Source organism: Acinonyx jubatus, chromosome A2 (genome assembly GCF_027475565.1).
Source record: "Acinonyx jubatus isolate Ajub_Pintada_27869175 chromosome A2, VMU_Ajub_asm_v1.0, whole genome shotgun sequence".
NCBI lineage: Eukaryota > Metazoa > Chordata > Mammalia > Carnivora > Felidae > Acinonyx > Acinonyx jubatus.
Window position 1 is genome coordinate 37,880,108 of NC_069383.1, and position 23,944 is coordinate 37,904,051.

The 23,944-nt window shown below is 38.2% G+C and overlaps 1 protein-coding gene across 4 annotated transcripts in view; it reads left to right on the forward strand.

The window, feature by feature from the left end:
* The window catches only part of DOCK4 (dedicator of cytokinesis 4), a 429,626-nt gene that overhangs the window by 176,954 nt on the left and 228,728 nt on the right, over positions 1–23,944 (forward strand). For all 4 annotated transcript variants that reach the window (XM_027075294.2, XM_027075298.2, XM_027075297.2 and 1 more), the window contains exons 2-6: positions 6,513–6,596; positions 9,039–9,079; positions 11,124–11,179; positions 15,992–16,088; positions 20,809–20,957. In XM_027075294.2, coding sequence (XP_026931095.1) covers positions 6,513–6,596; positions 9,039–9,079; positions 11,124–11,179; positions 15,992–16,088; positions 20,809–20,957 — 427 coding nt within the window. The remainder of the gene's footprint in view (positions 1–6,512; positions 6,597–9,038; positions 9,080–11,123; positions 11,180–15,991; positions 16,089–20,808; positions 20,958–23,944) is intronic.

Genomic DNA, 23,944 nt, shown 5'->3' on the forward strand with positions numbered 1-23,944 from the left:
GCTGAATCTCCTTCCAATCCTAGCCCTGCATTTTAGGAAAATCCCTCTTGACTGTTATTTTCCTTACTGGTCTCATTTGCCAAAGAAATCCTGTTTTATCAACTTTTTTCTTTCTCAAATGGCTGAGCCTGAATCTTTCTAAGTTTGACTTGTTAATAATGATTTCCAAGAAGCTATAATAACAGAAAGAATTTTTGACTTACTACTGAAAATGGAAACCTTATTTTTGCCTATGACAGATTCAGGTTCAGCCTCCAAATTACTGGGTAGCAATGATGATGAAAATATAATACCCTATGTTCCTTACATTTTATAGTCTTACAAATCTCATTCTCATAAATTTGTTTGATCCTTGTGACATCTCTGTGTGCAAGGCCAGACAGGTGATGTCATCCCAGGATGGCAAATGGAAGGACCGAGGACCACGTGGTTCATAAGCATGGAACTAAGCCCCAGGCCTCCAGTCTCTATTTAACTTTGTCTCCTTTTCCTAAGTGCTGGGATGCCTTTGAGATAATTGTTTAAACTCTGTCTCTTCCCTCCTCTTGGCTGGCACTTGGCCAAAACCATAACCTTTTCTATCATCTTAAGTTGTTTTTAAAAGTACTGATAGGCGGATGTAATAATTAGTTCAGAGTTTTATTGTTTGACCTTTAATTGTTCTTGTAGCCACTTAGGTAAATGCCTTTGCATTTGTAACATTAAAACCAAGGTGAAGAATACGTTTGTGACTCTGGAGAATAAAAACGGTTCGTTTACTGCCGCAGTGACAATGTCTTCAAATAAATCTTCATGTGGAATAATTCCCTCCTAATATCATTGCTTTGTTACCTTGTTTGTCTCTTTTCCTCTTCTTTATCTCTAAAATGGGAAGTAGAAACACCTACATCATAGAAGATTAAAAATAATACATAAAGAATTTAGCAAAACCCTTAACACAAAGTAGTAATTTTAATAAGGTTACTTTCCTTATCCCTTGAAAATAAATTTTGGAAGACATAAATTCTGAATGGGTAAAGCTTTGAAACTGGTAGCAGGTTGGGCTTTCTGGAAAGCAAACTCTGAGCTGGAGATGAGTTTGCATGATGTTACTCAGGGAGTGCTCTCAGGATTCACACCCACGGACAGGAGTAGAAGGAAGCAGGACAAGGCAGAAGAAGTTGACCTGTGATGCAAGCCTGGTGACAGCCTTCGTCGCTTGAGCTAGTTGTACCAAGTTATAGCATGAGGATCTGGCCTTCTAACTCCCACCCGGGCAGTCACTAGATGCAAGCCACCCTGGGAGGAGGGCGTGACCTTGGGCAAAGCAGCTCTTTACAGCTGAGACAGTTCCGGAAGGGGGCTGGCAGCCAAGGGCTGCCTGCCCTAATGCTCTTAGCAGCTGGACGGATAAGTCATGCATTTCTGAAGAGGGATCTTGGTATTGCAGCAGCCACCACCACACTTTATGTTTACCTTGAATCCAAATGGCAGTGGTTCAAGCAGAATGAAGTTCCCTATCCTCTTCACAGTCAAGGACAGCAATACATTTTCAGGTGATACTTGTGAAGTGTGAGAAGTGAATATGTTTTATTCAATACGCTTGTGATTTTTCACTCAGTCCAGAAGGGAGTCATGGGACGTGCTCAAGTCCTGACCGTAGTAACTGTGGCATATGAATGGATTCCTGCTTGTAAGTGTGCCTGTGCTTGTGCTCTCAGGTGTGGCTGCAAGGTGTACTGGGGGCGTGACCCACTTCCAGAACGGACCCAGATCCCAAGGTCATGGCAAGTCTGAGGATGAGAAGGAGCACAGCATTTCTTTCATTTTCTTAGTTCATTTCCAGCATCAAAGCAGCATTCAGGAGCTCCCAGTTTATCTCCCCATCCCACATTCATTTAAATTTTTTCTTCATTCTTTCTGAGCCACCTGCTTCCACAGCCCTGCTGTCATACTGATAGCCAGGTACCTATAGAAATCTCCAAGTGATGACCATCTGCCCTCAAGCCCTATTTCAGACAGCTATTAAGAAAGAAGAGTCTTGGCTTCGAGTAGTATTCTGCTTTTCCCCACCACATTTGGTCTCTCCCTACAGGCGGATATTGTACATGTGCACAGAAGGTAGCCCCTTGTTTTCCTCTGTAGTTCACCATTTTATGAAATAGAGTCCCTGGAAAGAATTTCTCATTAATCCCCTTTCCCTTTTCTCTTTGCTCCAGCTCTTATCCAGGTTCTTCAGAAGTCCACCAATGACACTCAAAACTAATCAACCTAACTATAGATATATCCATGGCAAGCTAGAGCTGAATGTACAATGTGAAATGCATGCAGACATAGGCAAGAACCAGTTCTAAATGTGCTCTGCGCAAGAGTTTGTTTAGCATGCCTGCACAGTCCGTGCCTGCTTCATCATTGCCTTCTAACTGTTACTGCTGTGTGTCAAAATCATACAACTACTCACATCAATATGGTTTTTTTTTGTTTGTTTGTTTGGTTGGTTGGTTTCTGGTGCAATCATAGCACATGTTTTTGTGGCAAAAAACAAGCAGTTTCATTTTTGTATCAAATAGGATTCTTGGGCTAATCTCAGAACTTGAGACCAACAATACCACGTTCTGTGTTGTAAATAGTCAGGTCACAGGTGACCTTTCAGACCACAATCTGTTCGTGAGTCAGAGATACTATTACTAGAAAGACGAAGCCAAAACTCTGACTTTGAGAGATGAGTTTCTTTCCTTTATGTCAGAAGGGACAAAGCATTTTCATTATTATTATTATTCTTTTACGTTACATTCCATTCACCTTAGATTGTCAGCCCATAAAGGGCAAGGGCAGCCTTTGCCAGACTTGAATTGAATTGTGGCAAGTAGAATCATTGTAAATATTGTTTTGACAATGATGATGAAGAACTTGTTATTGTCTGCGAGGTAGACCTACTTCATTGACTTCAAGTAGTTTTTTAATTATTTTTTTTTCTGTTTTTGCTTTGAAAAGTTGTAGGACTCTGTGATTGAGTTTCTCTGTGCTGTTTAAAAGTTTTAAGTAATGAATTTGTTGTTTGCATGGACAAACAGTATCAATGAAACTGAGGTATGGGTCTCTACTTCACAGAATGATTTTGCTTTCTTTCTACCTTCTTCACAGAAAATACTTATGAGTCTCTATGAGGTTGTTTCTCACAGCCATTTAATTTCAAATGAATTGTTAATAGGTATTAAACTGATTATCATTATATGAAGGAATAACATTATGAATGATAAAAGGCAGCTATTTATGGTATGGCTTTCAAGATGGCTATGCTCTACACTTAAGATTTTCATCTTAGGTAAAAATTTTAAAATCCTTGACTCTAAATTAGGTTTATATGCATATTTGTTAATCCAAATTAATTTTTTACATAATAGCAAATGGGGAGAGATGAACACAACACCATATTTGGAGCCAAGGAAATCCAAGGAAATCAAATCGAATAGTTGAAATATAAAAATTTTCCTGATGCCACATGCAGAAACGGAAACACACACACACACACACACAGACAGACAGACAGACGAGAAACCCTGCAAAACCTTAAACCCAAAGGTGACTGAATCAAAGGTAACTGGTGGCATTGTGGACATTGTGTTGAGGAAGGACAACCAGGGAGGCATCCCAGAAGGCTTTACAGTGGCCCTGTTGAGGGATACAGAGAAATCCACCTTGTAATAGCAGGATGAAGCAGGACTGTCAATAGACTACTATTTTAGACTAACATTTCAGAATGGGTGATTGGGAGAGAGAAAATAGCTGGATTTGGTTAGAGGATGGCAGGATAACGGGTTCAGTTGGAAGTGTGCTCAGTTTTAGGTGCTTAGATATGGGAACAGAGATCTACAATTTCCAAGTTTGTGTCAGATTCTGTGGGCACAGATCAGAACTGGAGAGAGACTTGGCAAACCATTTGTCAGCAGGTGATTCTAGAAGGCTTGGCTCTCTCTCCAAAAAGGAAGAATGTATATGGATAGGAAGGAAAAAGTACAGTTTAAATAACTGAAGTATTCATTAAATGACTAGAATGTACCTAGTGTGTAGTAAATTATTTCTGATAGGTGCTTTATTTAATCCTCCACTACCTTTTATAATTCCTTTATTGTTACCCCCATTTGCCTGAACAGGTAATGAATGCAGATTTTGAGAGATGCCTTTACTAAAATGAAAAAGCTAATAAGTGTTTAAGATCTGGGTTCAAACTCATGTCTCACAATACCAAACTTGATGCTATTTGCCTACACCCCAACTTTTATGCCTCAGCATCTTGGGCATAGAATGCTGGATGACACCAACATTTAAGAGAGCTAAGAAAGGAAGTTCTATAGAAGAAGGCTGGGGAGTGTGAGAGACCCAGTTCAAGAGAGGATAGACTCCTGAAGGCGATATGCAAAGTCACAGTTAGGGGACTGGTGACTTCAGTAGAGCAGTTTCAGAGCACAGTGAGGGCTGGATTGAGTGGTGTGAAGTGTGAAGGGAGGGGAAGAAATGAAGTCCATGGATGGTACTACTGTGTTCAAGAAGGTGCTGAGGGCTAGGAGAGAACATGCAGCCTTGGGAGTTACAAGGGCATTTGTGAGTAGTAGGAGCTATATACAGAGCTGTGCTGGGGATTCTGTGCGCTTAGATCTCTAAGCGGAGCAGTGTGGAATCACCAGGGTTGTGAGCAGTCGAGGTAACTTCATGAATGAAGAAAGGCAATTCTGGATGCAAGCTTCTTCTGAAGTCTTTTAAAGTGTTATCAGTCTACTGTCTTTTCAGTTGTTGATCTCTTATAAGAGCTCTCTGAAAGTTACTTGAGATAATCTGTCAAGATATACAGACCCTTGATTATTTTTTGAGCAAACATCTTCTAGTACCTCAGTATGAGGTCATATGGTATTTATGGTTATAGTTAGAAAATGACATCATGGGGGCACCTGGGTGGCTCAGTTAGTTAAGTGTCAGACTCTTGGTTTTGGCTCAGGTCGCGATCTCACGGTTCATGAGATTAAACACTGTTGTCAGCACGGAGCCTGCTTGGGATTCTGTCTTTTCCTCTCTCTCTGCCCCTCCCCAACTCGGGTGTGCACACTCTCTCTCTCAAAAATAAATGAACTTTAAAAAAAAGAAAAAAAATGACATCATGAATTAGTGCTTGTCTAAAATGTTCTAAGTTGGTTACTATACCATTATTTTCATCCATCTCATGTACCATGGGTTATGTTTTCTGTCCTGTGTTTTGATCTCTACTGTTAATTTTGTTTGGAGATTACAGAAGAGTTTTAGACTTCTCTAAAAGCCCATTACTTATGGCATGTTCTGATTTTTGACAGATTCATGTGTTTCTTCAAGCTTTTAAAGTACATTCACAACAGTAGCAATAATTTATTTTGGGGATTGGGGTTGTATCTAAATCTCACTGTCTAAGACAGAATTATAAAATGGACTTCCAAAATTGTGGTCTTTTAAAAACCATGCAGTCAAAGCATTTACTATCATTTTTTAAAACGTGAATTGCAAGTTCAATATGATGCTCATAGTATTTAACAGAACATGTCTCTTCTTTTTTCATGTTTTGGAGTGCATTTTTTTCTATTTCTCCATCCTTATCTCCTTTTTGACTCAGGCATTGCTCTCCTGGGGGGAATCACTGTGCTTCAACCTGTCTGTAGATCCTCAAGGTACCCAGAGGTGACTAACCCATACATACTTTCTCTCTGGTTTTAACATCCTAGTCCTGTCCAGCCCTGTGAAATGTTTTAGAAATCAGTCTCTAATCACTAGGTAAGGCTAAATGGTGACACCCTACTTACCCCTGGACACACACACCCGATTCCAGGAGAGTTAAGCCATATGGGGATTGTCATCGTGGCTCTGTGTTTAATGCTAGGAGAGGAGTCCAGTCATAGGTAAATAAAATGTTACTATCCATTACTACTCAAGAGACTGCTTTCATGCCACATACTTGGTTAAGCTCTGGAGACATGCTAGTATAGTAAACAAATAGATGCAATCGCTTCTCTTGAGGAGTTTATAGTCTAGGGAAAAGAAATCTCTTTTAAGCAACATCATAGAAATGTAAACCAAGCTTCACAGCAAGAAAGATAGGCATTCGTCATTTGTTATTGAAAACATATTTTTTGAGTAACTATCACGGGCGAGGTGTCTGGATGAAGAGTGAATATAGCAGTAACAATGGCACAGGTCTTTCCAGGGCTCTTCAGGAAATATCTTTGTCACACAGGTTATTGAGTGCTAGTGTTGATATTTTGTATTGTTTTAGTAAATTCCCTATCTTTGAAATTCGTATTTGTAACACTTATTTGACCTGGAAGTTGGTAAAGTATGTAAGACTGACTCTCTTCAAAAATATGTAACATTTAAACGTGACAGCAGGTTTTAGCTCTCCAAGTGTACTTCCTCTTCACATTCATTTTTCCTAGTCGGTAACATTTAATAGTAAGCAGTATAACTGGCTGTAACCAATATGATTATCTTCATATATTCTATAACATTTCTTGCAGTTATTGCCAGCTTTCGAGGAACGGTACCATATGGCCTGTCATTGGAAATTGGAGATACAGTTCAGATCCTGGAGAAGTGTGATGGTAAGTGGGCTAGTTACCCCACTGTGGTTTGAAGCTATATACCCAACCTCCTCACCACTGGACAGTTCGTAATGTTTACAAATTCTGTCCTCCTATTGATTTCTGGAATTTTTCCAGTGGTCACAGTGAACCATTTTTGACAAAGTTTGTTTCTTGCAATGTCTGGCTTATGGAAAAGCATGATTTGCTATTTTTAAGCTGATTTTATTGTTCCTGATATTATGTCTTTATATTCACTAGATGCCAACATAGAAAGCAGTTGAGGCTACTGTATTTGTGGGAGTTCATGATTCAGTGCCAAACTAGAAGGTCTTTGTCAGAATCTCAAGTGTCTTGTAGGTGCCCAGGACAGGAAGAAACATACATCCAGAGCAGAAATGGCTTCTGCAAGGTTAGGTAATCAGAGGCCTTGGGGAAGGCTTGAGCCAAGGCCAACTCTGCTCTGGTCCTGCAATCCTCTCTCCACCCCTAAATTTGAACTAAAGTTATTCAATGCATTTGAAATGTTTGTGGAATATACTATAAGAATTTTATGACTATTACTGATTTATGCAGCATGTAACTCACTAAATCAAGATACTTAATATGTCCTCAGATGTTTCCATTCCTGTAAATGGACTTGAACTCTAGTATTTAAAAAGATCCCTGTTGAAATTACTACTCTTTTTTTCTTGTTAATAAAATGGCCACATTTTAAAGCCCTTCTAGTATATCCCAAAATACTCATTTTCTTCTGAAATGCTGTCTTCAGTAGGAATTTATAATATGATAACATCCATGAAACTGTATTCCCCAAAACAGAACTATTAAGTTCACTTATAACCTGGCATTAAATGGTGTTGATACATGAACATTTATTCTGCCCACTATAAATGAAATCTTTAAGAATACAGGTTGTCTAGGTGGCTCAGTCGGTTGAGCATCCGACTTTGGCTCAGGTCATGATCTCACAGCTTGCGTGTTTGAGCCCTATGTCAGGCTGTGTGCTGACAGCTCAGAGCTGGAGCCTGCTTCAGATTCTGTGTCTCCCTCTCCCTCTGCCCCTGCCCTGCTCGCTCACACTCTGTCTCTCTCAAAAATCAATAAATCTTTAAAAATTTAAAGAAAATATATAATAAGGTCTTTCTTGTTATTGCCAGATGCATTTTGTCTATGTTTACTTTGTGTACAGGTAAATATAAAATCTGTTTTGGAATGGTGCATAAAAATGGGCTTCGTAGCTAAAAGGAGCTCCTTTGTAACCTAAAAACCTTTCTCTGTGATGTAATTGGACAGAGACCTCTGTATGAGATTTTTGCAGTTCTCAAAAAGTTTTGGTTTCTGTTAGAATAATTATTTAACATTGGATATATTTCTTGGGTATGTCTTTCAGGGATATAATAAATCCTGAGATATACAGTTTCTCCTCAATTAATTCTGCTTGCTTCAGACTGATTTTAAAGCTGTTAAGTATGACATTTTACAATATATCCATTTCAGAAAACTTATGAGGAACAAAAATATTTAAATACAAGTTCAAATATTTCCTTTTAAAAATTCAGTTTGTTAAAAGGTCCAATTCAACAGAATATTTGTTACATGGTAAAATAATTTCTTACCAAGAAACAAAATGGTTCTGTGCTTGAGGAAATTCTAAGTTGAAAATAATACATTTATAAGGGGCTATCTATTTACCATATATATTCATATATATGCTCTGTGCTTGTTTTAAGCAGTAAAAAGGTATGTTACTCTTTAGGGATAGTGCTATACAATTGATACAGAATTGCTTGGAGGTTAAGTCATAGGCATTCTATAGAATAAAAATGAGGGTCAGATCATTACTAGAACATTTTGCTGATAAGAGTGCCCATCACTGTTATTAATGGATGATAACTGATTTCCCACTTCTTATGCTATCAGACTGATCCTAACCCTAGATGATGGGCTGAAGGATGTGAAAATTCACTCTATGACTGTTGGCTGAGCCCTATTGTTTGGCGATAGGGTCTGGACCTTGTAGTCAGGCAAAGACAAATTGGAAACATATTAAATCTTTTGCAGATTCTTGAATTTCCCTGAGACATAGTGTATAGCCTTTTTTAAAAGTAGAGAAACTGTACTCAGGTAAATTAACCTGCCCTAAATAAAATAATAAGTTAGCAAAGCCAGAATTTAAGCCCAATCCTTTGTTTCCAAACCCTGTACTTCTATTATGCATGTTTCTATTTTTCATATAAATTTCCATTACAATTTTTAAAATACTTGTATTAATAGAATACTTAAACTAGTGGTCTCTTGAGCTATAGTCTAGCTTATTTCCAACCCCCATCTTTTCATACATAGAATATTTACATATAGGGTAAAATTCTATCAGTAAAGGACAGATTGATTTGTAATCACTTTTCTTTAAAACATTACAATGGTTTAATCAAAATAATGACCATGATTATTTCTCCACAGGCTGGTACAGAGGATTTGCTTTAAAAAACCCAAATGTCAAGGTAAAAAATATTACTCCTAACCATAATTACGGATTTTTTTAAAAGTTATTTTACTTTATTTCATTTTACAGTTGTAATTACAGTTGGAACTCTTAGTTGAAATGCCAAATGGCAATTCAGATTTTCATAATTTTGAAAATTCCTTTGAACTTGGATTATCATTAAGACATGCTACTCAAGTGGCAATCCAACATAGCTCTTGCAATTTGTACTGAGAAGACCTTAATAAGCTCATTATATATAAACAAAATCTTTTTGAAGTGTTAGTTTAGCAGAGGGCAAAATTAAAATTCAAGGGGAAATTAAAATTCAGGGTAAATGGATATTCCAAAAGAAATATCAATTAGAGGTATTTAATCTTTAAGTTTTCTGTGGTATCACTTGTAAAATAGTGGTGTGGAGAAACACGTTTATTTCAGCAACCTTGTCTGTCCCTTTTGGGTTTGGACAGGTGAAACATGGGGAAACCATATTATAAAGAGCTTCCCCTTCTTACCATTCCAGACAGAAGCTAAGACTCCTTGTCCTTTATATGTTTATATACATCCTCAGGAATTATAATAGGAAGTAGTATGATTTTTGTTTTACCTCTCATTTGTATACTTTATGACTTTGGAACTAATCCTTACTATTATCTGTGGCTCTGCTTTACCTTCTCAATCCTTTAGCCATGCTTTGTACATTCTGTAATACTCTCTTACATGTCATGTTCACTTGTTGGTTTAATTCTGGCTTTATTAGGATTTTAGATAAGAAATTATATAATTTCTTATTCTCAAAATATAATGCAAGTAATCGAAATTCTTCTGCCTGCCTTTCTGCTTAACTATACTTTTTCTGGATCATCCAGCTGTATATAATAACTGTATTTTTATTTATTTTTGGTCATTCTAAAGGAAAGCCTGAGGGGCAAAAGAGTATAGAAATTTCATATTTTTAGTATTTTAGTCCTTATTTAAAGTTATTTTTGGTCATCTGCAAGGCACATGCAAATATAGTTTTAGTACTTAATTATTTATTTAGAATAATTTTGAGAAAAATAGGACTTATTTCTGCCACTCTTCTAACCTCAAGTTCTGACTTTTTCTTATTAATTATAATTACTCTGTTTGTTAATCCTACCATTTTGAGTTAATTTAAATTTTGAAGGAAAAAATATATTTTTAACATGTATATCTGTTTATTACTGTTGTATGTACAGAATTTGCTTATTAAATTTTATGTTATCCTTGGATCCACAATGGTGATAACATATTCAAATGGCATTTGCTTTCCTAAATATTTAATTGAATTTGTCATTTGATTACACATCAAAAATCATTCAGAGGATATTGTCATTTAATGGACAATAAAATTGATGCTAATTTTTTTTTAATGTTGCTTCTTTCAACATCCCATTTAGAACAAAGGAACAATTGCCTTGTCCTGTCTTTTCTCTACAATAAAAAGCTTTAAGCTAGCGTGTGTCTTTTGTTTAATTTTTGTTCCATCAGAATGCAGCCTGCTGATTAAGTCCTGCTATGTTTTCATCAGAGATCTTCCATAACACATAATATATGTATTGTCTCCCGATTCACGGTGATTTTTTTGTGTGTCTGTATTTAAAAATAGCCACGAGTGTTTTAGAGAGAAGTAGAAGAACAACTACCAAAACAATCAAAGAACCCTCTTTGAAAATCATGCAGTATTAAAAAAAAATTTAATTCAGTCTAACATGCTTTCTATTCTATGCAGAATTCCTGAAAATTTTTAAATAACTCTGTTTTGTAAAGAATAGATTTTTGAGTGAGATTTAATTTTTTTTTTTTGTTTTTTTTTTGTTACTATATTTGCTTCAGAGAATCCCTGAATTTGTAAACTAGTCAGTGGTGGAAAATAAAAGGAATGGGTCCAGTGTGATAGAGATGTTGTTTTTTCCTATTTCTGATATTGCTCTGGCTGTATGACTGTAGTGTATGCCTATGACTTGTGAACACCCTCTCCACTCCCCCTCCCCCCCCTTATCCATCCACTAGCACCATAACCTTCATGTTTTCTCTTCCAGGGTATCTTTCCTTCCAGCTACGTTCATTTGAAAAATGCCTGTGTGAAGAACAAAGGGTAAGAAAGGAGTTTTATTAATGGAGGATTTTCACAGAACCATTGCTTATTTTAGAATTTGAAAGGCTTAGTAATTGTCTTGAAAAATGAACTATAGGAGATCATGCCATTGTCTGTGTTGTCTGGTGAGGGCGGTTGGTGGAGACAATTTAATGCAGTCCGTCTATGTGTGCTAGACCTGAAGAGAGTCTGAGGGCACCAGAGGTCTCTCATTGTCCACAGATCATGGAATCAGCCTAATTGTAAGCACAAGGAGTGGGTTCTTTTTGGTTTTCTGCTATACAGAAAAGCATGTCAGTCAACCCATGGAGTGCTGAGTCATGTCTCAAACCCTGGGAATTTCCTAGATTTACCATTGATTATAAGCACCCAAGTCTGACTGTTTTTCCCTAAATGGGGATAATACCATGTTTTCGTGTCACCTCTTCACAAAGCCACTCTTCTATTTTAGGGAATGGATTTTCTGTACTTTGTTTGATTGAGCTCATTGACCACCTAAGATTTCTCATATATTTTAAAAGTCTTTCCAGTCTGCAAAAGTTCTTGAAGTAGCTGTCAGGATAGCAGGGTCATTCAAATAAAATACCATAGTATAAAATGGTAGAACTTCCTTATTTAACTGCTTATCATGAGCAGGTGATTCATTGTAAGTGGACTGTGGATTTGGATCCAAACATTTGCTGCCAGTGCCATAAGAAATATGCCCTGGATCACTGAATGATTGTCATTTTATGACAAAAGAAAGAAGACAGATTCAACTGCAAAAATTACATTTTTCTTCAAATAGAAAAAAATAGCAATTTATTTGAATTACTAAAGCACATTTGAAAGTAAATGAGATCTTCAAATTTGAGTTTTACCAAGAAAGTTCCAAGGATGCTATTTAAATGGATGATTCTTATATCTACTGTCTGTAAAGGTAGAGTACTGATCTTAGTTCAGTGAAATAATCTCTGCAGGTGGCTGAGAATCTATGGTATAAATACATTCAGAGTTTCCTATATGGATAAAACTTAGAGTCTAGGAGATCCTTATACTATATGTCTTGTATGTATATGTCTGTTACTTTTTTTTAAGTTTATTTATTTATTTTGAGAGAGAGAGAGAGAGGCAGAGAGACAGAGGGAGAGAGAAACTCCCAAGCGGGTTCTGTGCTGTCATTGCAGACCTTAAACAGGGCTCTATCCCACAACACTGGGATCATGACCTGAGCTGAAATCAAGAGTCGCGGCTCAACCAACTGGACCACCCAGACACCCCTATATGTCTGCTACTTGAAGCCATATTACTATCATTAGTAGTAGCAGTAGTAATTATTTAAAATAGATTAAAAATGTAATTCTAATATTAATATTTACCACTACTATTGTTTTTTTTTTTTAGAAAGTTACCTTTTTTTTGGTCTTTTAATGTTTATTTTATTCTTGAGGGAGAGCCCACGCAAGTGGGGGAGGGGTAGAAGGAGGAGGACAGAGGGTCTGAAGTGGGCTCTGTGCTGACAGCAGCAAGCCCAATGCGGGATTTGAATTCATGTACCACAAAATCATGACCTGAGGTGAAGTCGGATGCTCAATTGACTGAGCCACCCACGGGCCCCTACTACTATTGTTTGAATAAATGTGTGTCCTTTGGGAATGTTGTGCAGCTGTAACCCACCAGAAATGAGTCAAGCAGAGTTATCAGTCCTTTTGGAACCCTCCCGCCAGGCTCACTTTGATGCTGGCCAGCTCCCCTCAAGTAAACCAGAGGAACCTCTAGAAGATATTTAAACCATAAGCTCACTCTTTGTTCTGACATTTCTGCTCTAGTGATCTGGGCTGGACAAGGTGGAACCCCCAAGGTCTCTACCCTGACCCTTAAAGTGTCCACCTGGGCAAACCCATGCAACCAGTTTTCCTTGTTGCCTTTGTCCCAAGCCCAGCCCTATGCCTTCAACTCTCCAGAGCAAAGGGCCACTCAGCCCACACCTTACACTCTGACCAAGGGAAAGAGAGGATGTTAGCAAAGATGATATCAGTCATCACTTGACCCGTTGGAAGTCCTACCTCTCAAAGCAGATTGGGTGGGACATTATCAAAATAAATTCCTTCTTTTATTCATAAATTTTTGTCCTAGGCAGTAACTGGTGTGTATCTGACCCCCTTCCCTGAGCCTGAGGAAGTTTAAGCATGTATAAAGTTGTCTCAAAATTTAATTGTGTAAGTTTAAGACTTGGTTGTGGGTTCTCTGTGTGATACAGGGCATAATGAGCATTAAATAGCAGAGAACACTGAGGGTAGAGCCCACAATGATTTTCAAAAGAAGAAGAAGAATTTGTTATTGGAATTGATTGAGACCCTAGATTCTAGGACTATTAACTGGAAGAAAAACTTTAGTCTGAAAAACATTTGAGAACACATATTGCTAGATGATTGCTTTCCCAAAGAACTTGTTTAGGATTTTGATGTTACCTCTCTTACTGCAAGATTAGCAGCTTGGGGTGCCTGCCTGGGTGGCTCAGTTGGTTAAGCATCTGACTCTTGACTTTGGCTCAGGGCCTGATCTCCTGGTTCATGAATTTGAGCCCTGCATCGGGCTCTGCGCTGACAGCCTGCTTGGGATTCTTTCTCTCCTCTCTCTGCCCTCCACTTCCCCTCACTTTCAAAATAAATAATAAACTTTAAGGAAAGAAAAAAAAAAAAAAAGAAAAAGAAAGATTAGCAGCCTGATGGCCCACTGGAATGAAATTGCTGCAAAGTATATCTCAGAGTAACTGAGCAAAATGTAATTTCAGGGGCAACTACTTATGACTACTGGAACATTGATTTTTGCTTTTGGTGTAATTAAGAGGAAACAGCTGCCTCGTTGAAAACGGAGATTTTGTGGCGCTTCTTAAAAATTTACATTTTGGTGGAACAAACCCCAAATCAACTTCTCACAGACTGAATTGCCTTTACATTCAGTCCTGGGTTTCAGAGCTATGTAGGGCTGATGGGGGTCCTTAAATTAAATTATAGTTGATGAACAGCGAGGCCACTTCTGTATTGTTTAATTGCTGCTTGAGGTCATGCCACTTTTTAAACGTTAACCGGGTTGTCGGGTTGTCCTGGAAATTCATCGTTCCCTTCTTGACCTTACATCTGATCATTTTATAATCTGTGTCTCCAAATATTCATCATTTAAATTGCAACAGCTGCTTCAGAAGCAAAATACATGAGCTACCATTTGCAAATGCCACATGTTGACTTGAGAAAAGGTTCTGGATATGTCGCAGTTCATATACTACGGTTTACTTTTATTTCTAGGTTTAAATCCCGGTTTTCCATTTTCAGCTGTGTTTCCTTAAGGTCTAGAAAGAAGGGAAATATTAACAGAGCAGGTATTTTAACAGCACTATGAAATGAGGAAACAAGGCTCTCTTGGTAAAGATTTTAGTTTTCTTACTTGCTGTCAAGAAGACTTTACAAAAGACAATTATACACCCTTTGGTTATAACATCACAAAGGAGCTCCAGACCAGTTATTAGCCTCATGCTAAGAAGTAATTTTCCCTTGATCATCTAGACAACCTGGTTCCCTGTCTTAAGATGTTGTTACCTTCTACATATTAGATATTGTCCTTGAAAAACTACATACTCAATGTTAAGAAACTAATCCATCACATAGCAGGTAACACTCTTTTGAAAAGTTGTAATAATAGTCACTTAGGCATTTTCACTTGAAACAATTTGAAAAAAGAAACTTGAGGTGAAGAGAAAGGTTGTTATATGTCAAAGATAGACACAAAGGGTAAATGAAACCTTCTAGGTTTTTTTTTTTTTTTTGTCCCTATCTTCATGTATCTTCTCAACATCAGAACCACTGTATATATCCTAGTAGATGTTGGTATGAATGTTTTCCAGTATGGTTGTGACTTGTGGAGAAAAAAACAGGAAGAATGAATATATTACCCTAATCAGAGAGAAGAACATTGTGCAATGGATGTTCAAACATTTATGTTTCAGAAGCTCTTAAGCTCTATGATGCATGATAATATTATTAATATACTAATCTTTTTTCATGGTCCCACTTACAGATAATAAAAATGAAGTGTTAATAAGGTCAAGTGAGTGTTCAGGGGCGTCTGGGTGGCTCACTCGGTTGAGCATCAGACTTCGGCTCAGGTCATGATCTTACAGTTTGTGAGTTCGAGCCCCGCATTGGGCTCTCTGCTGTTAGCACAGAGCCTGCCTCAGATCCTCTATCTCCCTCTATCTCCCTCTGTCTCTCTGCCCCTCCCCTACTCGCGCACTCTCTCAGAAATTAATAAACATTAAAAAGAAGAGCAAGGGAGTGTTTAATCTGTACCTCAGTGTGTAGATATTTATAACACTAAGTCACTTTGCATGTTTGGAAACATAATATCCTGATCATTGAACAAGTCTGTCATTGTCTTTGAGTCCTATGGTCATAATGCTTAGAAAGCAAAAGCCATCTCATAGTTGATGCGAGCTTGGTGACCTCATGTTACATGAAGGCTTTTGGGTTTGGGGAGGTTAAATGAGTTGTTCAGCGGTCAAATTGTGGCTGGAGCAGAACTCTTCTGTTAATGTTGCTTCTTACCACACTCTTCAAAGTTGACATTGATGAAGTGGGTGGTCATTTTGGTATTGCAGTGCCATAACCCACATGACATCCCTCACACAGGTCTATGATAAGATCCTGATTACTGTGTGCAGAATCCAAAACAATTAGGCAGTTTCCTTTTCTAGTTTTATCTTTTAGAGGATTTAAAATAAAATTATTGTCAATGATAATGACCTGTGTACTTTGTTTTTCTTTTTTAATTTCACAGACAATTTGAAATGGTTATTCCCACTGAAGACTCTGTTATAACAGAAATGACATCGACATTAAGAGACTGGGGAACCATGTGGAAACAGCTCTATGTGGTAACTTTTTAATGGCATAGTTTTTCGGATAGAGAATTGTTTTAAGGATACTTGAACAAGGGTAAGCACTGACTAATAATTGAGCACCTGCTCTGAGGCATTTGTACTCCTCCAGAAATTGGAGATACAGAGCCTTACAAGACATAGTCTTGTTGTAATCTGTGTGTCCACTAATCATGTGTTTTGTGAGTTCTTATTCAAACTGTAGGAATGTAAAACATGATTTTTCTGGCATCTAATCAAATAGAATGGTTTACGTGGAACTTGTGTTAGGCTTTCTGAGTATTTTTGATCTTCAAAGAAAAAGAAATTCCTTTTCAGTGCAATTGGAGTATTGGTGGCATTTTATTCTAATTTTCTGTAAATGATTCAAGTGTACTGAAAATGATAGACTCCTTAGGCAGAATGAACAAGAATATTCTAAATATATAAGGGAAAGGAATGTTTCTTGAAAACAAGGGGGGGGGTCCATGTTTGGGGGTTATGTTTTTATGTACGTATTTACTTATTATAACAAATTGTCTTTATTGAGAGCTTAACTGTGTTGCAAACCCTGTAGAAGTACTCTATATGCACTATCTCATTTAATCCATACAACCACTCAAGGAAATTGTGACCATGATCATTCCCAGCTTACTAATGAGAAAAATGAGGCAGAGAGTGAAGTACAGTACTTGCTCTGAGCCAAGCAGCTGGAAAATGGCCGAGTGTGGATTCTTAGGTGAATCTAGGGCTCTCACTTTGGGTCTCTGAACATGTCTGAGGAAGATGAATGCTATTTCTCCTTTTATTTTCAAAGACATTTATAGAACAGCTTAATCATTTGAGGGGATGCGTTCAAAATACAAAGGTGTACTTAGCCTGACAAAATGATTTGAAACAGCTTGTCAAAGGGAAATCCAAATTAGTGAAGGACATTGGCACAGAATGACAGTTTTTATTGTCTGTTACATATAAAATGCAATAGGATATTTCACTGAAGCAAGAAAATCTTAAAAATAAAACCCCTTTTGATGTTGGATTTCTCTGACCATGCCCTCCTAGAACTGGTGGCTTTAGGACTCACTACTAAAATCCACAGGGCAGTCTGAGATGAAATGCCAGTCTAAGCTTTGCTGGAATGAGGTAAATGCAAAGTCAAGATAACTGAACTCAGGGGCTCTGTGCTGAGAGGCAGCAAAGGAAATGCAGATCTCCCTTTCAGGTTTTTTTTTTTTTTTTTAATAGGAAGAATATAAAATCCAAGTATTATTTCACTTAACATAACATTGTACATAATATTAACGTGGAAATGAAACTATCTGAAATGTTCAGGTCATTGCATCATTTAAATACCCAACGTATGAGTTATAAAAATAATGGCAGTGTAAGTGTCATCCATTTGTGGAGCTAGAGCACCAGCACTTTCCCTTTTATGAGGCTGCTTGTGGGGAACAAAGTTGAATTTCCTCTTGATTCTGCCTTATCTAGCTATTTTTACCTGGTTTTCAGGTTGCAGGCATCTATTTTGGGGACATACTTGATTGGCTTGAAAAAAATCTCTGTGTTGTAAGCTCTAGGAGTAACCTTACACCTTTTTAATGTCCTGAGTAATGGAGATGGAGAGAAAGTTATTTAAAAGTTCCCCCAGATACTGGCATGGTAGTCTGTTATGTTAGGAACAAATATGAAGTTTAACCTGGAGAAAGCAGATTTTTGACCTTGAACATGGGGTTGACTTGGCTATTTATGTTGGGCCTTTTGGTTTCTCTCTTCCTGATAAGAGTGTTTCAAGCCCAATGTTTTAGTTCAGATTCATCATGCTTGAGCATCCATGTTCTTTTCCAGTGTTTTTTAAGGCACCCGGATTCTCCACTGGAAGATATTTGATGAGGATAATAATATCTTGTAAATTGTAAGCAGTTTATGAGATAGACTTAATAGTAGTAGAACATTTAGCTTAAAAGCTCACGGTAAATACTTAAGAAGTGCTAGTTGCTCTTTTTAATGTCATTGGTAAGAGCCTAAATAATATTCTTTAAAATATCACTTAATAAAATATCAGGAACGTAACCGCAAAAAGCTTAGGAGAAATACAGCCGCCATCTTTTACTAAGTACTTCTGTGCAGGCCTTTGTCTCAATATTTTATATCTTTCTTCCCTGGGGCTCTGCCAGATTGTTTTTATTCCCGAATCTTATCAGAGATAACCTATTCAGGGTCCCACTCTAACTGGTGAAACTTGAGTCTGAAGGTAGATCTGCTGCCCCAGAACCTATGCTCTTTTCATTTTGAGGCAAATGAGAACTTCCCCATTCTCTAAAACACTACAATACCCACAGTTCAGTTTTGGCTACATTTCTGATGCATTGCAGGAACTTACAGATAATCTTTTGTTCCAGGTGTTTAATATTTTACCCTACCCTTTTCATTTACTGTTAAATCAAGAGGATTTTTGATGTTTCTAAATAGTCTTCATAACTGTCCAGTTTTTCAAGAATCATCATTTTATGACTAGCTGCCAGACCAGATAGGTACTGGTTCCACACATTAGGAGAGCAGCTTTGCTGCTCAGGGCTGAGGTATGTCCGTTTTCCTAAAGGGAGAGCTGACCAGCTGGTTTTCATTTTTCTGAGGGAACCAGCTTCCTTCTCATCTTAGCGTTCTCTTAACCTTAGGTACTAACGGGGACATCATTAGAAAATTAAGCCCATCCTGCTGCACGACTACAAAACACCTTCCCCAAGATCAGGGAAGGTGACTCTCGCCCTGTGACAGTCACTTCAAGAGGGAGCTGCCTCTCCATTTTCCTGCACAAGACTTGACTTATTTTATATCTTCCTTATGTACTTTCTTTGAATCTAGTGGACCTTTCCTCGTGACCACTGACATCCTCAAGGTTTTCCTGATCTTCCCTGATTGTTTCCCATGACCTAAACAGAATCTACCTCTCAGGATCCACAGTATATGACCTCCTATAAATCACATTATTTTTTCATTCATTCTCCAGCGGCTGGGGCTGCCCAAGACAGACACAGTGTCTGTGGTTGGGAGCTTACACCACGTGGAAAACACAGACACTGAGCAGTGAATTACTAGAAGATTGCATTACAGTGTCCCTTTAATGACTTGTATGGGTGTGTATTACATGAGTAAAGAGTGAGAATAGAAGAGCAAGCTCAATGGAGTGCTTTAGGAGTTAGGAGTGTGATTATTTGTATCTCAGAAGACCAGGGATAGTATTATGGAGAATGCTTCGTGTTTTGCCAGCACATTTGTTTAACCTGCACAGTACATTAAAACACTTTAAGTCAGCAAGTATTGATAAGGCAGAAGACATGTCATGATTTTTTTTAAATTAAATTATAAAAATGTGTTCTGACTGAGCCTCTGTACCTACCCATCACACAGAACTTTGATATTTCTAGAAGTTTATCATTGTAGAGAACTTCAGATATATGAAAATCTCAATACTTTAATGTCCTGTATTGATGTTTGAGTAGAAAGTTAAAGCATAGCTTCTGGTTAAGAAAGATGAAGGGCAGATATTGAGAAATGGTTTTTGCCCTAAGCACATGGGTAAGAGATGTGGAGTAGCTTTTGGTAAAGACACAATATTTGTAGAGGGCTTATTCTGGACCAAGCCATATTAATAACGGCCAACGTTTACGTGATATTTATTCTAAGCCAGGCATTATTCTCACAGTTTTAGTATATGAACTCATTAATCTTTACTGTGACCCTACCAGGTAGTTATTATGATACTCCTTCTACAGATAAGAAAATACACACAAAGAGGTTAATTGCCAAAGGTTTTTCAGCCAGAAAATGGCAAAGCTGGAATGCAGGTTAATGAGTTGGGCTCCCGAGTCTGTGCTCTTCGTCACTGTGCTCTACTGCTCTCTTCACAAACATTGTCTCCAATCCACAAAACAACCTTACGGGGAGATCATACTGTCTCTGTTTCACAGATGACAAAACACTCGCAAGGCCTATAAAACTAGTAAGTAGCAAACCAGGATTTGAAGCCAGGAGTTTAACCCATCTTCCTTACATTAAGCCGCCTTGCTTAATGAATTTATCAGGGGAGAATATCTTGAATCTACATGAATGTTTAACAAGTAAGAAGGAAAACACCATTTTTTTTTTTTTTTTTAGAGGTCTGACTAGTGACCAGAGAGTAGCAGTGAATGAGTCTGAGAGCCCTCGGTGTACCCAGCTTATGATGGGAAATACAGTAAACATTAAGAGCAACATGCAAGAAATAATTAGGAAACAATATTTTCCTCTGAATTGGCCTTAATTGTATGCAGCCAGTTCAGAGAAGGGGGATGAGAACATGGGCAAAAGTTATCAGGGAAGATTCCTGACAGAAGTGGAATTCAGGTGGAGCCTTGAAGGACAGAGATGGGAGAGAGCTACAGAAAGGATAGTTTGAGATAGAAGGGGAGACAGGGTGTTTAGACTCCGGGTACAGAGGTGTAGTGAGGATGCTGTCTGTGCTGGGGAGTCTTAGAAGTGAGGTACACTCTTGGGCAGAAGAGCAGCATCGTGAACCTGGATGAAAGCGTGTAGAGTGGCAAATGTAATTGACAACACGAGGGGAGAGGTGTCTGTTGACAGAGAATCTGTCAAGCGCAGAGAGGGTAATAAGCAGGAATCAGCCTTCCCTTTCCTCCACGGCTACCTCACAACTCACTATGGGGACTGACCACCGATTCCACATTTTTGTCCTTCCCAGAGAAATGAAGGCGATCTCTTCCACCGGCTGTGGCACATCATGAATGAAATCCTGGATCTGCGGCGGCAGGTGCTGGTGGGCCATCTGACCCATGACCGGATGAAGGATGTGAAGCGCCACATTACTGCCCGCCTGGACTGGGGCAATGAGTGAGTACTGTCCATCACAGGGGATGGAGGGTGTCTCTGGTGACAGATGCCACTTAGGTGTGAGCCACTACTTGGTAGTATCTCCAGAAAACACCATATGGGGCTTTTTCAGCATTTTTCCGTTTGTGTGCTTAGTGCAGACTGTCACTGGTAGAGCTGAGCACCACATCCTCTAGGGCTGGTAAGGGCGACAGGAAGTTGTTTGTTCTCTAGTGCCCTGTGAGGTCAGATGGCATGCATGTGCTCACGGAATATGAAATGTTTACAGGGATCAACCAGATATGGCTTCTGCTAAATAGGTCTTATTTAAAAATAGGCTTTGGGTTTGGCATGTGTATTTGCTTTTAATATATACCACTTCCGTACCATGGTAATATGTCACCAGAGTAATCTGGAGGGAGAAACTAATGCTAACAGCTCCCATTAAAAGTCTTAAAACAGGTGCACCGGTGGGGCATTCATTATTGCCCTAATTCCGCCTGTGTGTATATATTAGGCTCTTTGAGGAGCTGCTTGGGAGAACTCCGTAAAAAGCAGACCAAGATTTACTTTTAAATAAAACTCTAAGTGACTAATCTAAAATAACAGCCAAGCACTGTGGTAAATCTCATCACTTAAAGCTCTAATCAAGGCTCATGTTGTACTAATACTAAGTATGAATGTTAATATGTGAGTGAGAAATTAGAATAAGCTTTGACTGTGATCCTAGGCTTGTTGAAAGAAGTTAAAAGATCCCTCAATGTCATATTTGATCATGTCCTCCTTCCTTTCCTCTCCCCAAGTCCCCATTTGCTGTTTGGACCTTGAAAGGATCTTAGGACTACAGAATGAAAGAAAGGCAGGCAGAAAAGGAGAAAATGGCCGGGCATATACCACAGATAAATTTGCTTCTTACTGAATCTGGAAAAACTGATTTGAAACTAGTGTGCTTTTTTCTCTGAGCATAGGAAATTATTTTATCAGAAGCCACTTTTTCTTAGTTATTCTTTTTTATTTTTACTTTTAATTTTCAAATTTTATTTAAAACCAAGTTATTTAACATATAGTGTAATAATGATTTCAGGGGTAGAATTCATCTATTCACTGCTTACGTATAACACCCAGTGCTTATCCCGAGTACCCTCCTTCATGCCCATCACCCATTTAGCCCATCCCCCACCTAACACGCCTCCAGCAACCCTCAGTTTGTTCTCTATGTTTAAGAGTCTCTTATGGTTTGCCTCCCTCTGTTTTTATCTTATTTTTCCTTCCCTTCCCCTATGTTCATCTGTTTTGTTTCTTAAATTCCACATCTGAGTGAAATCACATAATATTTACCTTTCTCTGGCTGGCTGACTTATTTCGCTTAGCATAATATACTCTGGCTCCATCCATGTTGTTGCAAATGGCAAGATTTCATTCTTTTTGATTGCTGAGTGGTATTCCTGTATGTATATATATATATATATATATATATATATATATACACACACACACATATATATACATACACACCACATCTTCTTTATCCATTCGTCAGTTGATGGACATTTGGGTTCTTTCCATAATTTGGCTATTGTCAGTAGTGCTGCTATAAACATTGGGATGCATGTGCCCTTTTAAATCAGCACTCCTGTATCCTTTGCGTAAATACATAGTAGTGCAATTGCTGGCTCATAGGATAGTTCTATTTGTAATTTTTTGAGGAAACTCCATACTGTTTTCCAGAATGACTGCACCAGTTTGCATTCCTACCAGGAGTGCAAAAGTGTTCCCCTTTCTCCTTGCCAACATCTTTTTTAAAAATGTTTATTTATTTATTTTGAGAGAGAGCATGCATGCACAGTGCGGGAGGGGCAGAGAGAGAGAATCCCAAGCAGGTTCCACGCTGTCAGCGCAGGGCCCGACTAGGGGCTTGATCCCACGATCCTGGGATCATGACCTGAAACTGAAACCAGGAGTCAGACACTCAACTGACTGAGCCACCCAGGCACCCCTCAGAATTCACTTTTGATTCTGCCAAGGTATGACCTAATATAGGTATGAACATATGAACCTCCTAACACATTTTAAATCTCATTCTCACCCAGAGTCCTTCTGCTGTTTTGTTGAGCAAGATGTGCCATTCAGCCTTTTTACAGATGACCAGTATGGTAGCCCTAATTTATTTATCTCTAGGAGATTCATTCCTGTGGGGTGTAAACAACCCGAGGTGTGGAATGGCAACAAGACACTGAACTAGGAACGCTGCTTTTTTAAGACGTGAGGCAAATTCCTGAGCCTTTCTTGACTTTACTTTCTTCACCCATGGAAGGAGTAGGTTGAACTCGATAAGGTGCAAGGGTCTTTTCGCTCCAGGGCAACATGATTCCAAACACATAACGTTTCCTGAGGAACAGAGCTTGGCAGCCATTTGTGCTGAGCCTTCAGTCTTGTGTTGTGAGATGAGGCAGCCCGGGCAGGGTAGATCTAATGGTTGCTGGAAGGGGACCCATACTGTCTATCATGTGTTTCTTTTTTTATTTTGAAAAAAACTTTGAGTTTTCACTGAATTATATTGGCTCTTAGTCATTATGGTGGTCTAAGTTTAAAAAGTAGTTTGTAAATAGGAAGAAAGTTGGATGAAGTAGTTTATCAAAAATAACTTGGAAATATAGAGCAGGCAAGAAGATGATACTTTTTCAGTTTTAGGAAGAAAGATGATGACAGAGGGAAAAACGTTAATTATGACTGAATCATGACTCAGTTTTGACTCATGTAAGTTCCAGCTTGTACTTTGGGCAGTTCTGTGGCTAATTTATGGTAAGTTGGTAAAACATGGATGCATGAAAACGAGCAATATAATTTATATAGCTCATCCTCAAATTCATGAATTTTCTGAGGTCTCATTTTATTTGAGCAGTTATTTAAAAACAATTTACAGTGCACAGATTGTGCATTTACCTTATTCTTATAAGTATAAATTAGTTTTCTTATTGAATAGTGCTAAATGAAAAGCAAATTCAGAT